The following is a 12,513-nucleotide window of genomic DNA, read 5'->3' on the forward strand; positions in this document are numbered from 1 at the left end:
TGAATCTCAACTCAGTGTCTCACGTAATTAATTCCCTGCCGACGCAGGGGCCCACGTGCAGGTGGCACTTGGGCCTCCTGCTGTGGCACATGACAGCGGATGCTTCCGAAAGGCAGTAGCCTCGTGGAAACTCCTGGGCTCCACGGAGAGCTGCCTGGAAGAAATGTGTTATGCGGGGGCTCAGACGTGAGGACTGGATGGTCCCTTCAGCATTAGCTACGGCTCAGAGGGCTGGCTCAGTGGCTGCAGTAGGGAGAGAGCCGGCAGAGAGATGGGGTAACTGCATTTCCTTCCTTGCAGCTGAGGTTCCAAAGATCTCGCGTGCTTGCAGGCTCAGCCCAGGCATGCGCGGCGCCCGCCAGACCAGCCTCGCATGGCTGTGCCAGGCAGTGGGGAATCCTCTGCCCGGGGTGGTGGCCTTGGGATTAGGGACAGTCTAGCCCTAACTGTGCTAATCCAGCATGTGCCCGTTACCAGGGCTCGACAAGTCCACTTATCTACTCGCCCGTGGTGAGTAGATTTCAGCCCGTCACCCTGTTCACCAGCAGTTCGCGCATGTGCAGTGCAGGGCTAGTGAGTGGTTTTCGCTGCTATCGTCGAGCCCTGCCCATTACAGTCTCCTTCCCCCCCACTCCCGGTGTTGTCACTGCTCTCCTCTTCCTGGGTTTCTCCTGCCCTCATCTTTGCTCAGTGGCAGCCCATAAATACAGGCGACCTAGGCAGTCGCCTAGGGCACCGAGATAAATGGCCGTTCAGGGCTTTGGAGGCGGGGGCACCGATCGCGTGTTTCGCCTAGGGCGTCAGTTGCCGGCCGCTCCTGTCTTTGCTCCGTTCATCTGCATCCTCCTTCCTGGTCTCTTGTACTCTTTCCCCCACAGCCCCATGCCTCTTCTTTCTCCCCTGCCCCCAAAGTGCCTTTTGCTCCGACTGAAGGCCCCAAAGTACCACTGTTGCTGCTCCTTTCTGCAGCTTTGGCAGGGGCCCGGAGGGAGAATTTGAGAGGCAGAGATGTTGAAGTGTGAACTGGGGAAGAGGAGGCAGGCGGGGAACCTCTGGCTGAGGAGACATCCTGGGGTTTGAGAAAGTCCTCTCCAATAAAACAGGCTGGGGCACCAGGGCTGTCTCTCCGTTGGGACAAGCCTGGACAAATGGGTTTCAGGTCCCCTAACAGCCTGGAGTTAGTGGCCTACGGAAGACGTGACTTGTTTTCACCTCAAGAAAACCAATCGTCCATCTCATCTTTTTCTACTTTCCAATCTAAAACGAGCCTGGCCCGCAAAGAGACGTGAAACCCGGCTGAAGAATTGGTTCAATATTTCCTTTCCAAAAGAGGTGCAAACCCAGTTTCCAACCTCAGTGTAGTCTGAATCCAAGAGGCCGGGAATAGAATGATCACGTGTCAATTTTGTAGAAACAAGTAAATGCAAAGTTATTTACACCTCCAGATCAATAGGACTGGCCTGTAAAATGCACCCACTTTCGTAAGTGCTCTGCCATGGTCATGGACAGACGGGATGTCAGATGAAAATGGAAACGAAAGCCTTGTATTTAGAACTACATTGGCTTTTCTTCTCTATTCAGCGCTGATCTTAAAGCAGGGCCTCCCACTGTAATTACAGCTATGCTTCATTGAAAGCACGTTTTGCGGACTACGTCTCTAGAAGGATAGCAGTTCTGAAAAGGCAGATGCTCAGAGAGCTTCCATATGGTTCTGATCGAGTTTTAAGTCTAGACTTGCGTTATTTGGTGACTTTTGCTCTGCATTTGTCTAGCTCGAGCTATTTGTAGCTCTCTGAAAACTGGAAAAAATGGAGTGTGTGCTTTTCAGTTAAAAATAAAATAACCCTTTTTAATGTTTGGGTGGAAGCAGAAGTTATATAAAACCTCCTCCAAAATCTCACTGAACTTTTCAAAGGAGGAGTCACTCCAGCCACACAAGGCAGTTATTAAATAGCATTTAATTGGTGAATTCTTTCTGCTTTGCTTAACGTATGCTAGTTAGAAGCTCTGTTTCTTTCTGTGGACTCGTTTACTCAGCCCTCAGAATCTATGATCCCCTTTCTCTCTGTTAGCACACCCGTTTACAAACAACGCATTGCCCTGTCAAAAAACGGACCCAGCAAGCCACTCACAAAAGGGGGCTGGATTCCAGGGGCTCTGCCCTGAAAGCTAAAAATTCACTGAAAAGATATGAGGCCAGAGCCAGCTAGGAACCACTGAGGAAATGGCATTTGTATGGAAAAGGACTGTCTGATTCAGAACCTGCCCAGACATCCGCCGTTTGCACCCTGTGAGCAGCTAACGCGGTGGAGCCAGTCCCAGAATATGAGAGTCTGATGGAAGCAGAAAAACTGTAGGTTCTGCATTCTCTACCCATCTCAACTCTTGGCTTCAGACTAAACATTGAATTGAGCTTAGTCACCTATTTACTCATTGATATGGCAGCGAGCACAGCACTCCAGCCTTTGGGTTTTGTTTTTCTTTTGATCGGGATGAGCAGTAACAGCTCCCCCTGCTGCCAGTTGCAGCCTCTAGAGCAAGGTCGTTGTAAGGACCTGGTGCGGGGAAGGTTTGTGGAAGGTTTACTCACTCCTGGCACTTTTACAGGCTCAACCCCATTGTTTCCTCACGCCTCTGGTTCTCAGCCGCTTTAGTCTGACCAAAACAAAGAGGAGATCCTTCAGGCTCGGCCCGCTGCATTTACCGGGAAAAGTCCAGGACCTGGCTCTCTTCCCTTGGTTTTGAATTGGAAGTACGATATTTAGATTCATTTCTGGGCACCACATTTCAAGAAAGATGTGGAGAAATTGGGAAGGGTACAGAGAAGAGCGACAAGAATGATTAAAGGTCTAGAGAACATGACCTATGGAGCCAGGCTTCATGAACTGGGCTTGTTTAGTCTGGAAAAAAGAAGATTAAGGGGGGACATGATAGCGGATTTTAAATATCTAAAAGGGTGTCACAAGGAGGAAGGAGAAAATTTGTTCCTCTTGGTTTCTGAGGACAGGACAAGGAGTAATGGGCTTAAAGTGCAGCAGGGGAGGTTTAGATTGGACATTAGGAAAAAATTCCTAACTGTCAGGGTGGTCAAATATTGGAATAAATTGCCAAGGGAGGTGGTGGAATCTCCCTCTCTGGAGATATTTAAGAACAGGTTAGATAGACATCTGTCAGGGATGGTGTAGACGGAGCTTGGTCCTGCCTTGAGGGCGGGGGGCTGGACTCGATGACCTCTCGAGGTCCCTTCCAGTTCTATGATTCCATGTTTCTGTAACTGATTGGACTAGGATCACATCCGCAGCCCCTGTGGAAGTTCCTTCTATTGGCAGCTCCAGGCCTAAAGGGAGGGAAGTGGAAAGAAGGGCTGCGTTGCAGGCGCATGCTAGCCATCCAGAGCCTTCAAACTAAGATGGTGAAAGCTACTGAACGCTAGAAAGTGGGCCTACGCCCATATGGCCCAGCCAAGGGCATCTGTGTTTGGTGGTTGTTTTTATAATGTTGATGGATTATATATATCTCTATTTTAAAGCTTTTGTACATATGTAAATGGCTACAGCTGTGGGAAACGATGGGAGGGGTCGGAGGGTGATTATTCAAAGACGGTCAAGGTGCGGTTCAACAGAAATGGCAGGGTGGGATGTTACCATGTAGAAAGGGAACATCCTGAACTCAAGCTCGGACGTTCTCAAGCAGCGTTTTCCTTACTTTGCCCATCGGGAAATGTCCAGTATGATTGGGGGAAAAATTTTGCTTTGCTTTTTGTGTGTCTGGGGATATCGATGTTTCCCAGCATTTCCTGGTTAAAAATCGGACCCTTCCAGGCCTGATTGGCAGTTTCCTGGCCCGCCCTTTTCACTTTCTCCTCTGCAACTGAGGCAAATCTTTGTAGCTGCGCCTCAGTCAATGGAGCCATGGCAGCTTACACCCAATGAACATCTGCTCCTCTGTCCACAGTATCAGAGGGGTAGCCGGGGGGGGGAGGGGAGTTGGGGGTGTGCATTTGCCAGCTGTTTTCTGTTTCTGGTGCTGATGAAACAATGCAAATAGGCCCATTGTGGGGATCACGTGACAGCTGTATTTTTGTCCTGTGATCCCCGTGGCTGCTCTAGAGCCATGTTGTTCCATCCACACACACGGACACCACTAACCAGTGCCAGGAACAGAGCTCTGGCATGGTTACACCTGGCCTGGAGATGATGCCTGTGGGTTTGTCCTTGCACTACATTCACTTGCCTCCACAAGAAGGAACAAAATCTTCCAAAACCCCTGTGAGAAGGGCAGAGGAAACCTCTGAACTCTGCAGCCAGCTAGCCAGCCCCAAATGTCTCCTAGATTGGCCCCAAGCCTTCACACGAGTGCCCCCATCAAGTTGAAGTCAGAGAGACATGATCCTGTGTCAGAACTAGCCCTCCGAGCGAGCCGCTCAGAGACATGCCCATAGCGCCACGGCAGGAAAAGAAGTCGTCGTCCCCTGGAGTGAAGGCCCAGGCTCTCCTCATGAGGCTTCGGCCGGCGAGAGATCAGTGTTCACAGTGTCTCAGACTTGCACGTCTCACCTCGACTTCTTAAGAACAGGTCTTGGCCTTGCTGGGCCCTGTGGAATTGAGCCCAGTCGTCAACCAGCTCGCCATCCTGGCCTTGCTGCAGCCGCAGCACTGGAGCCAACACGCTACCAACCCTCCTTGCAAAGGCGCCTCTGCAAAACGTGCATGGAAGCGCTCGCTCAGGCCAATGGGCATTTTGGGTGCAAGATGCCACAAATTGGGCATCGCAATCCACAGCCCATTATGGAAACTTGACCCTGGTTCCATCCTGGGCCTTTCTAAGCTGGGCGGGACCATCTGACCGATCGACCTCTGACCCTTGGTTGGCCATTCCAGAGCGGGGATCCGTACTGCACGTACAATGACAGAGGAGCTGTTCAGGGAACCTTTTACTTTCTAACCTATTGCGGATGCTTATGGGCTGTCCTGCTTCACTGTGATGGGCAGTAGAAATGTTCCATTGAGCTGCATGTGCATGATGATGTGGTAACCATAAAAAATGCAACAGTGAGACGGTCACAGATTCATACTCAGTGTTTCTACTTGTTTTCTCTCTCTCTCTCTCTCTCTAGCCGAAGACCACCCCCTTCGCCCACTCGGCCCACTGTAATTCGGCCATTAGACTCATCCCTGTTAGATTAAGCGACGTTTCTGGCATGCCGTTAATTGCTAACCAAAATGTACGGAAGCAACTTGCTTGATAACTGTTGCAATAACCAATGCATAGTCGCATGTCTGGACATCTGTAGGCAAGTAACTGACTTTACTAATATACTCTGTCCATTCGCATTGCTTATGAGATCTGAAATGTCATAGGAAGGTCTATGACGCCTTGACTTTCCTTCTTGCAAACAGCTAGCGTACTGACGTGTATTAACTCAGGCCCTTGCGTGTTCCCAGTTCTGTACAATCAGACGAGGGCTGCCTGTACTGTGTGTGTGTGTTGACTAAGTGCTTAGATTTCACCTCTTTCCCATTTCAAAGGGACATCTTGGTTTTATAAGTAGCTTCCAGGTTTTTCCATCAAATTGCTTAAAGAAAGGCTTTCTATAAGTTGGGATTATACTTGTACACGTTTCCTTCCTTAAATGCCAACTGGGCTGGGAGAAACAGTGTTGTCTGTAATTCAAACCTCCTGCACGCCCCATAATTACATGTGTCCTCGTGTCACAAGCCTGCTGGATGGTCACTGTCACTAGAATTTCTCAACATCAGAAGCCGTTAGTCACAGAAGAACATTGCTAAGGAAAACAAGGCCACTTATAGTGTGATCAGCTGCTCTCATCGTGTCCCTCTTCACAGACCAAGGGAGACGGAGTTGGTGGGTTTTTTTAGTAATTGGCAAGGGCCAGATTCTGAGCTTCTTGCTCACAGTGAGTCGTACTCCTCACATTAGCATTCCCACTGAACTCAATGGGAGCGCGTGTGTTCATGGAACATGCCACGAGTAAGGGTGTCCAAGTCTGGATTAAGTGGGTGATTTATCTGGCATTTCAGTGTGAGATACTGGAACAGATGGGATAGAATATCTGTAACCAAGCCGCCCATTGCTGACCCGCTATTTGGATGCAATTTGGACCCCAGTCACAGAGCTGAGATCTGAGTTTGGATCTGAGCTTTCTAGGCAGGGAGTGCATTGTGGATCCCGGATTTTGGTGAAAGCTGATCTCTCTTTTCGACGGTTATTGGAACCCTGAGACAAAGTTACACTGTGTAAAGATTTTGCATTTTCATTCATTGAAATCCCGTTCCTTGGTGCAAGAGCCCCTTTCTCCAACGAAAATAAGTGAGAAGCGCTCCGCTGTGTTTCCCAGAGGTGGTGTATTATAACAGCTGCTCTTTTTCAAGGGCCTTATTCTTTGTTGTTGTTTACACAAAGCTTTATCTTAGTGAGTTCACGTGCCCTTTTAAATAGATCAGGACGTTTCCCTCCCACGTGTGAGACCAATGAAGTGGTAAGCTAGAGATGAATTTGGCCTGATGTCTTCCGAAAGTAGTAGTAGTTTTCTCCTAGTTACAGTTCTGAAGGGAAGGCAGTTGGTGATTATGAAGGGCATCACTGTAACTAATCCGTTTAATACATTGCTGTATTGAGACTGTAGAGAGTGCTGATACACAGTGTTTCAGTGGTTGGCAGGGGTCCTGTCAGAACCACAGTGTCAATTTCACCTGTTAAATATCCCCAGACTGCTGACTGATTAATAACTGCATCCACGACTGAAGCAAATTGTGTTTCCGCAACATAAGAGAGTTGAACTTGGGAAAGCTGCATGATTTGTATATTGGCTTCACTTTAATTTCCTGTCAACCGTATCCTCAGACCACGCACCTGTAGAGAGTCTAGAGGTCAGTGTTTTAAGCACTGCCAAGATGGACTTTGGCACCCTGGTGATCAGAGTGAATTGCTGAAATGGCCAATGGCAATTTGGAGCACATGCTAAAATACTGAACAATGAACCTATCAAATCCTCTTTAAAAAGAAATGGCACCTTCTAAATTCGTTTGTGCTGTTTTGAACTATAGGAAAGTAAAAGATTTCATTTGTGATGTTTCTATTTCCTCCACTGCACCACATTCTGTAATTTAATATGCAACGTGTTATTTTTTATATATATTTAGATGGTCCGGTACTCATAGGTGTATGCTTTACAAGCAAAACTTCTGTATTTATGATCAATAACCCTTCCAAATTTTAATTTACAGCCAGCTTCTATTATAAAGCCCTATTTTAGCACTCTTAACTTTGATATTGGAAACTGATTTAGCAAAAAAAAAAATTGCAATAGTTTTTCAAAAAGCGCAGGAAGAGGTGTCTAGTTAAATCTGCTTGGGACAGCTGCATTTTGAAGACAATAGACTAAAGTTTAAGCTAAGTTCTTAATAGTTTTTGTTGTGGCTATGCTCGCACATTGCCTGATTCCAAGTTCATGTATGCTGCTGTGAATCTAGAATAACTCTACTGACGCTACTGGCAGAGTAAATTCTGCATAACGAAGATCAGAAATCAAGTCCATAACATCATGGGCCTAATTCTCAACTACCCTACACTTTGTAACTATCTACTTCAATGCAAAGTATGTACAAAGGAATCAGAATGGGATGGCATCTGACATACAGTTTGTCCTCACTTTGTACTGAAGTGAATGGCTACAAAAGTTGAAGAGAATTGGGCTCCTTTTTATCAGTCACCAAGAAATGTGGATTGGATGGTAGTGCAGCAGCCTTAACTCTGCCCCGAAACAAAGCGCATTCTTTCACGTGTAATCTCAAAATATAAACAATACAAAAACTCTTCTGGAAGGAAGTGTGGCATTTATATCCATGTGCCTTGATCAGTGCTAATCCACAGTCTCGGATAATTTTACCCTGACGTTGACAGTGATGCATTTATCAGAATATTCTCCATTTCTCATGACACAGCAATTCTAAATACTTGATCAAAAAAGTCTAATGGCAGCTGATACAAATTCATCTTCTAGTCCATGTTTGTAAGCGTGGCTGTGTGTGCAACTGGACTCTTCATTCCTCCTCGCTCCGCCCCACTGATGTGTTCACCCAAAACATTCCAAGACGCAGCTGGAAGGGTCCCTGGGCTGCTCGCAAGTATTTCTGCCTGGATCTGCTGGTGAGGGAGTGGCTGCCTAAGACAGGTAGCCTTTCCCTCTCCGCAGACTGAAGGCACCTCTACAAAGGTGCTTAAGCCCTAGAGCCCGTATCCAGACGCAGCATAGAGACTGCTCTTGCGTCATGAGTCTGGCTCTAGAAAAGCTCAGCAGCATGACCGGAGAGGCTGCGTCTCTTCCCGCAGTTAACTCAGAAGGAACGGGGGCTGGGGAAGTTGGTCCGGCTGTGTGTGGAGAGAGAGGCCAGGGCCGACTTATTTCAGGGATCTCCGTTCCGAACAGTGGCCGCGCGGTTGGATGACCGCTTCTAGTTTGGCTCCAGGCTGATGGGCCTCCATTGGTTTGCGAAGCCTAGCTCTCAGTAATGAGATTGCAAGGTTGGCCTCTCGGCTGTGGAGGTGCAATGTGCCTGCTTGTGTCAGAAGTAGCTGGCGGTCTGTAACCTGCTCCACCTTCCAAAGACAAGGAGAGTCTGTTAAATGACAAGGAAGGCTTAGCTATAGTAAATAGCTATTTAGTTCATTGCCTGCCTTGCTGCACTTTCTGAATAAGCTTCTCATAAAAGGGACTTTCATTCTATTAAGGGGGATGTGTGGGTTTTGTGCATGATGCCGTCTTGTGTTATAATAGAACATAGAAAATATGATAGTCTATATTGCAAGCCTCCGTTTAAAAGGATGTGCACACAACAGAGAGATTATCGGATAGGTCTGTCTAGTTGTCCTAACAGAAAACCGCGCAACTGAAAGCAGACCTGTTTTGCACTGATGGCATTGGAGAGGTGTTTCACCCTTGGCGTTGGTCTTACGCAAGGCCCACATCCTGCTTTTGTCTTTGAACCCTCTGCTGTGCTCTGCATGTAAGAACTGTCGAACAGCTTCGTTCTGTAAATGAATATCACTCTGGCTCTCTCTCCTCTTGCTTTGTCTCCAGGCGAGTGGATGCAGATGGCTTCTCCCTTCCAGACAGTCCAACGCACTTGCTTGATATGTGACTTGTTCCATGTTGTCAGCTGTTTGGTTTGTTCCCAGTTTGTGTGTTACCCCCTCTGCTTTCCAGAATGATGTACCCAGCGTGGTCGTTTTGTGAGGAGTGAGTGCTCGGGTTCTCTCTGAATTTTGCTTTGTATGTTAATGGCCTAGCTCATATGATCCAGAACACTGGCCGTTGGCTTTGCGTTATGTCAATGATTACTGGCACAGGTGTTTGCACTGTCACCAGATCTCTGAATCCTCGGTCGTTACTGAAACGTTTCAGACGCCTGCTGTAAAAACGTTGCGCATTTCTGAACCTGAAATAAAGGTAAATGCTGACTAGCTGTTTGTCGTTACTTTCCGGATGCGCTCCAGAGCCTCGCCTGTCTGTCCACATTTACCCTCTCCTCGTCTGTCGAACGGCTCACCCATTGGCGTTCCTTCCAGGGATTTACCAAGGAGCCAGTGTGGGAGTTTTGATCCGGAGTGGTAGCTCTGGACATGCTGCTTCCTGAAAAGGGGGAAGGGAGAAAGGGAAATTCCAATATTAACCGAGTCTGCCATAGTTGTGGGGTGATGAGAGCACTGCAGGGTTGTGCTGCTAGAAACCCGGCAAGCGCCTTTCAAGCAGCATCGGCCCATTTGTTTAATAAAAACTGAAATTACACATTGAGTGAAATTCATCGCCAAGCTGCAGGACCGCTCATGGGCTTGCGTGGGACTGGAATGGTGTGCGACAGGGGGAAATGTCACCCAAAAGGAGCGAGTCTGTGGTTTCAGATACGTCAGAACATCTAGGTTCCCCCTCCAGTTTAGTAATGTCCAGCTACTCGTGCTCGGAGGAGAAATGGTCTTTACAACAAAACAAATAGTAAAAGCATGACAGCGCCTTACATCAGGGATCAGTTAACCCACCTCAAAAAAGATATACTGGAATTGGGAAAGTTTCAGAAAAGGGCAACAAAAATGATTCAGGTGCGGAACAACTTCTGTATGAAGAGAAATGAACAAGACTGGGACTTTTCAGCGAGAAAAAGAGACGACTAAAGGGGGATATGATTGAGGTCTATAAAATCATGACTGGTGTGGAGAAGGTAAATATGGAAAAGTTATTTACTTGCTCCCATAACACAAGAACTAGGGGCCACCAAATGAAATTAATAGATAGTAAGTTTAAAATTAACAAAAGGAAGTATTTTGTCACACAAAACAATGTCAACCTGTGGAACTCCTTGCCGGAGGATATGGTGGAGGCCAAGACTACCATGGGGTTCAAAAAAGAGCTAGATAAATTCATGGAGGTTAGATCCATCAATGGCTATTAGCCAGGATGGGCAGGGATAGTGTCCCTAGCCTCTGTTTGCCAGAGGCTGGGAATGGGCAACAGGAAAGGGATCACTGTGATTCCCTGTTGTGTTCACTCCCTCTGGGGCACCTGGCATTGCCCACTGTCGGTAGACAGGATACTGGGCTAGATGGACCTTTGGTCTGACCCAGTACGGCCGTTCTTATGTTCTCGTGTTCTAAGTTAGGGTACGTCTAGACTACAGGCTTTTGTCGACAGAGGCTTTTGTCGACAAAGAGCGTCTAGACTACATCCAGAACTCTGTCAATAAAAGGCGTTATTCCTCGTAGAATGAGGTTTGCCGCCATCGACAAAACTGCCGAGTTCTGTCAACGTTATGTTGACAGAACGTGGCGGTAGTGTAGACGCAGGTATCGTTTTGTTGACAGGCTGGACGGGCAATTAAGCTAATGCTAACATCGTGGTTCTTAGTCTGGCTTTCCCCCTCACAGTGCATCTTGGGAGCTTTTTTTTCTTAACCAGCTTTCTGCGGGCAGGTTTGTGCATGTGCCATTTCTCGTATCTTAACCTTTTTATAAATCCTTCTCCCTTTGCCCCCATCGAATGAATTTGGGGTTCTTTTCTTTGTCTTTAATTTAGGCGGCTTCCTGCAGCGGTCCCTGGAAGATCCCCTTAACACAAACATTTCATCTCCTTTCTAGTAAACACGATCTGCGAGCGCTTTGACCAAATGCCTTTTCATTTGCGGTAGGTTTTCCATGAGAGATTTTATTTTCAGACGTCAAGAATAAACCAACCTGCTGGCTGTGTCAGGGGGTGCAGTTTTTCTTGTGAAGAGACTGAGCCAGTGGCTCTTAAATACCTCCATTAAGTCTACGGAAGCACTTGGCGTCCTTTCTGATCAGAAATGGGAGACGGTGGATGTGGGATGGGCTGCTAGGATTCCACCCTGGCTGCCAGGAAATCTCCCAGGCCACGAGATCGTGGCGCGGAAGAGTTCCTGGTGGCACGGGAACACAGAGAGAAGATGAATGTCCTGTTGTAGCCATTATAAAAGAGGCCCGTCGGAGAGTGTGACTAATACTGTAATCTCTCCCACAGTGATCAGGGCAATGGGATTTCCCAGTCATTTTTCTAAGCAAAAGCCCTGATCCAGCCCTGTGTCTGACATTCAGGCCTGCTCTGGGAGCAGGTTAGACCCTGGTTGCTGAGGGAGCCTCATCCAGGCCTCCCACCACGGCTGCCTCCAGTGGGGCTGTGCCAGTCTCAGTACCGCCGGGTAATGTCGGCTGAACCCTCTGCACGGAGCTACTGCTGCGGTCCCAGCCTGGTTCTCACCTCTGCACTAGGGCAGGAGCCAGCGGTAACGGCTTGCGTGAACAAGCGTGTAAAGTGTGCCCGAAGAAAGCGCCGAACACGGCTCCGTCCTGCCTGCGCTAGCTGTCTGAAGAACCGCTGTGAGGGGCCTGGAGCTCATAACTTGTTGGGTTCCAGGTCTAGTCTAGATGGGGCCTTACCCCGTGCAGGCTCTGCCGGGCCTGGGCCAGGCCTGCCTCAGCTCTGCAGGCCTCTTTCTTCCTCAGAACCGCTCACTGTCCTCCTGGTCCTCACTTAGCTCCAGCCGGCTCTCGCTGGCCAGCCGTGTGGGGTTGGGACAGTCCCTGCAGAACGGGTGCAGGTTCTTGCTTCTCCTTAAACAAACTGGCCCTGGTGGTAGTGGGCAAGGGAGCAAGTCAGGGCCAAGAGGAAAGTCTTGTGTCCTAAGTAAGAGCGAAGAAAACAAAGGCAGCAATGCGTAGGAGAGAGAAAACACACACACCCCGCTGTCACTCCTGCTTGCCCTGTATCCCGCTCAGACTGACCAGGAGATAGTGAGGGCTGAAAAGTGTAGTGAAAGACGACTGTCCCTCCAGCGTCCAGGATGAGGGTGCTCTCCCTTCTTCAGTCCGGAGAGTGGCACAAACTCCCTTCCCGACCAGGCAGCTCTATTATTTGGAGAGTAGGCACAGACAATAGGGTAGGGAGAGGAAGGGGAATTCTACATCGGCCACCTTGTCAAAACTCTC

At 48.3% G+C, this 12,513-nt stretch overlaps 1 protein-coding gene across 5 annotated transcripts in view; it reads left to right on the forward strand.

Moving 5' to 3' along the window:
• DNM3 (dynamin 3) overlaps positions 1 to 12,513 on the forward strand; it is a 209,387-nt gene that overhangs the window by 178,736 nt on the left and 18,138 nt on the right. For 3 of the 5 annotated variants that reach the window (XM_075937052.1, XM_075937053.1, XM_075937055.1), the window contains one exon: positions 5,117 to 9,094. The exons of 1 other annotated variant lie outside the window; for it this stretch is intronic. In XM_075937052.1, the coding sequence (XP_075793167.1) occupies positions 5,117 to 5,186 (70 nt within the window). In that variant the 3' untranslated portion in view covers positions 5,187 to 9,094. One more of the 5 variants, XM_075937054.1, reaches the window with a different exon arrangement.

This window comes from Pelodiscus sinensis, chromosome 9, assembly GCF_049634645.1.
Source record: "Pelodiscus sinensis isolate JC-2024 chromosome 9, ASM4963464v1, whole genome shotgun sequence".
Taxonomy (NCBI): domain Eukaryota; kingdom Metazoa; phylum Chordata; order Testudines; family Trionychidae; genus Pelodiscus; species Pelodiscus sinensis.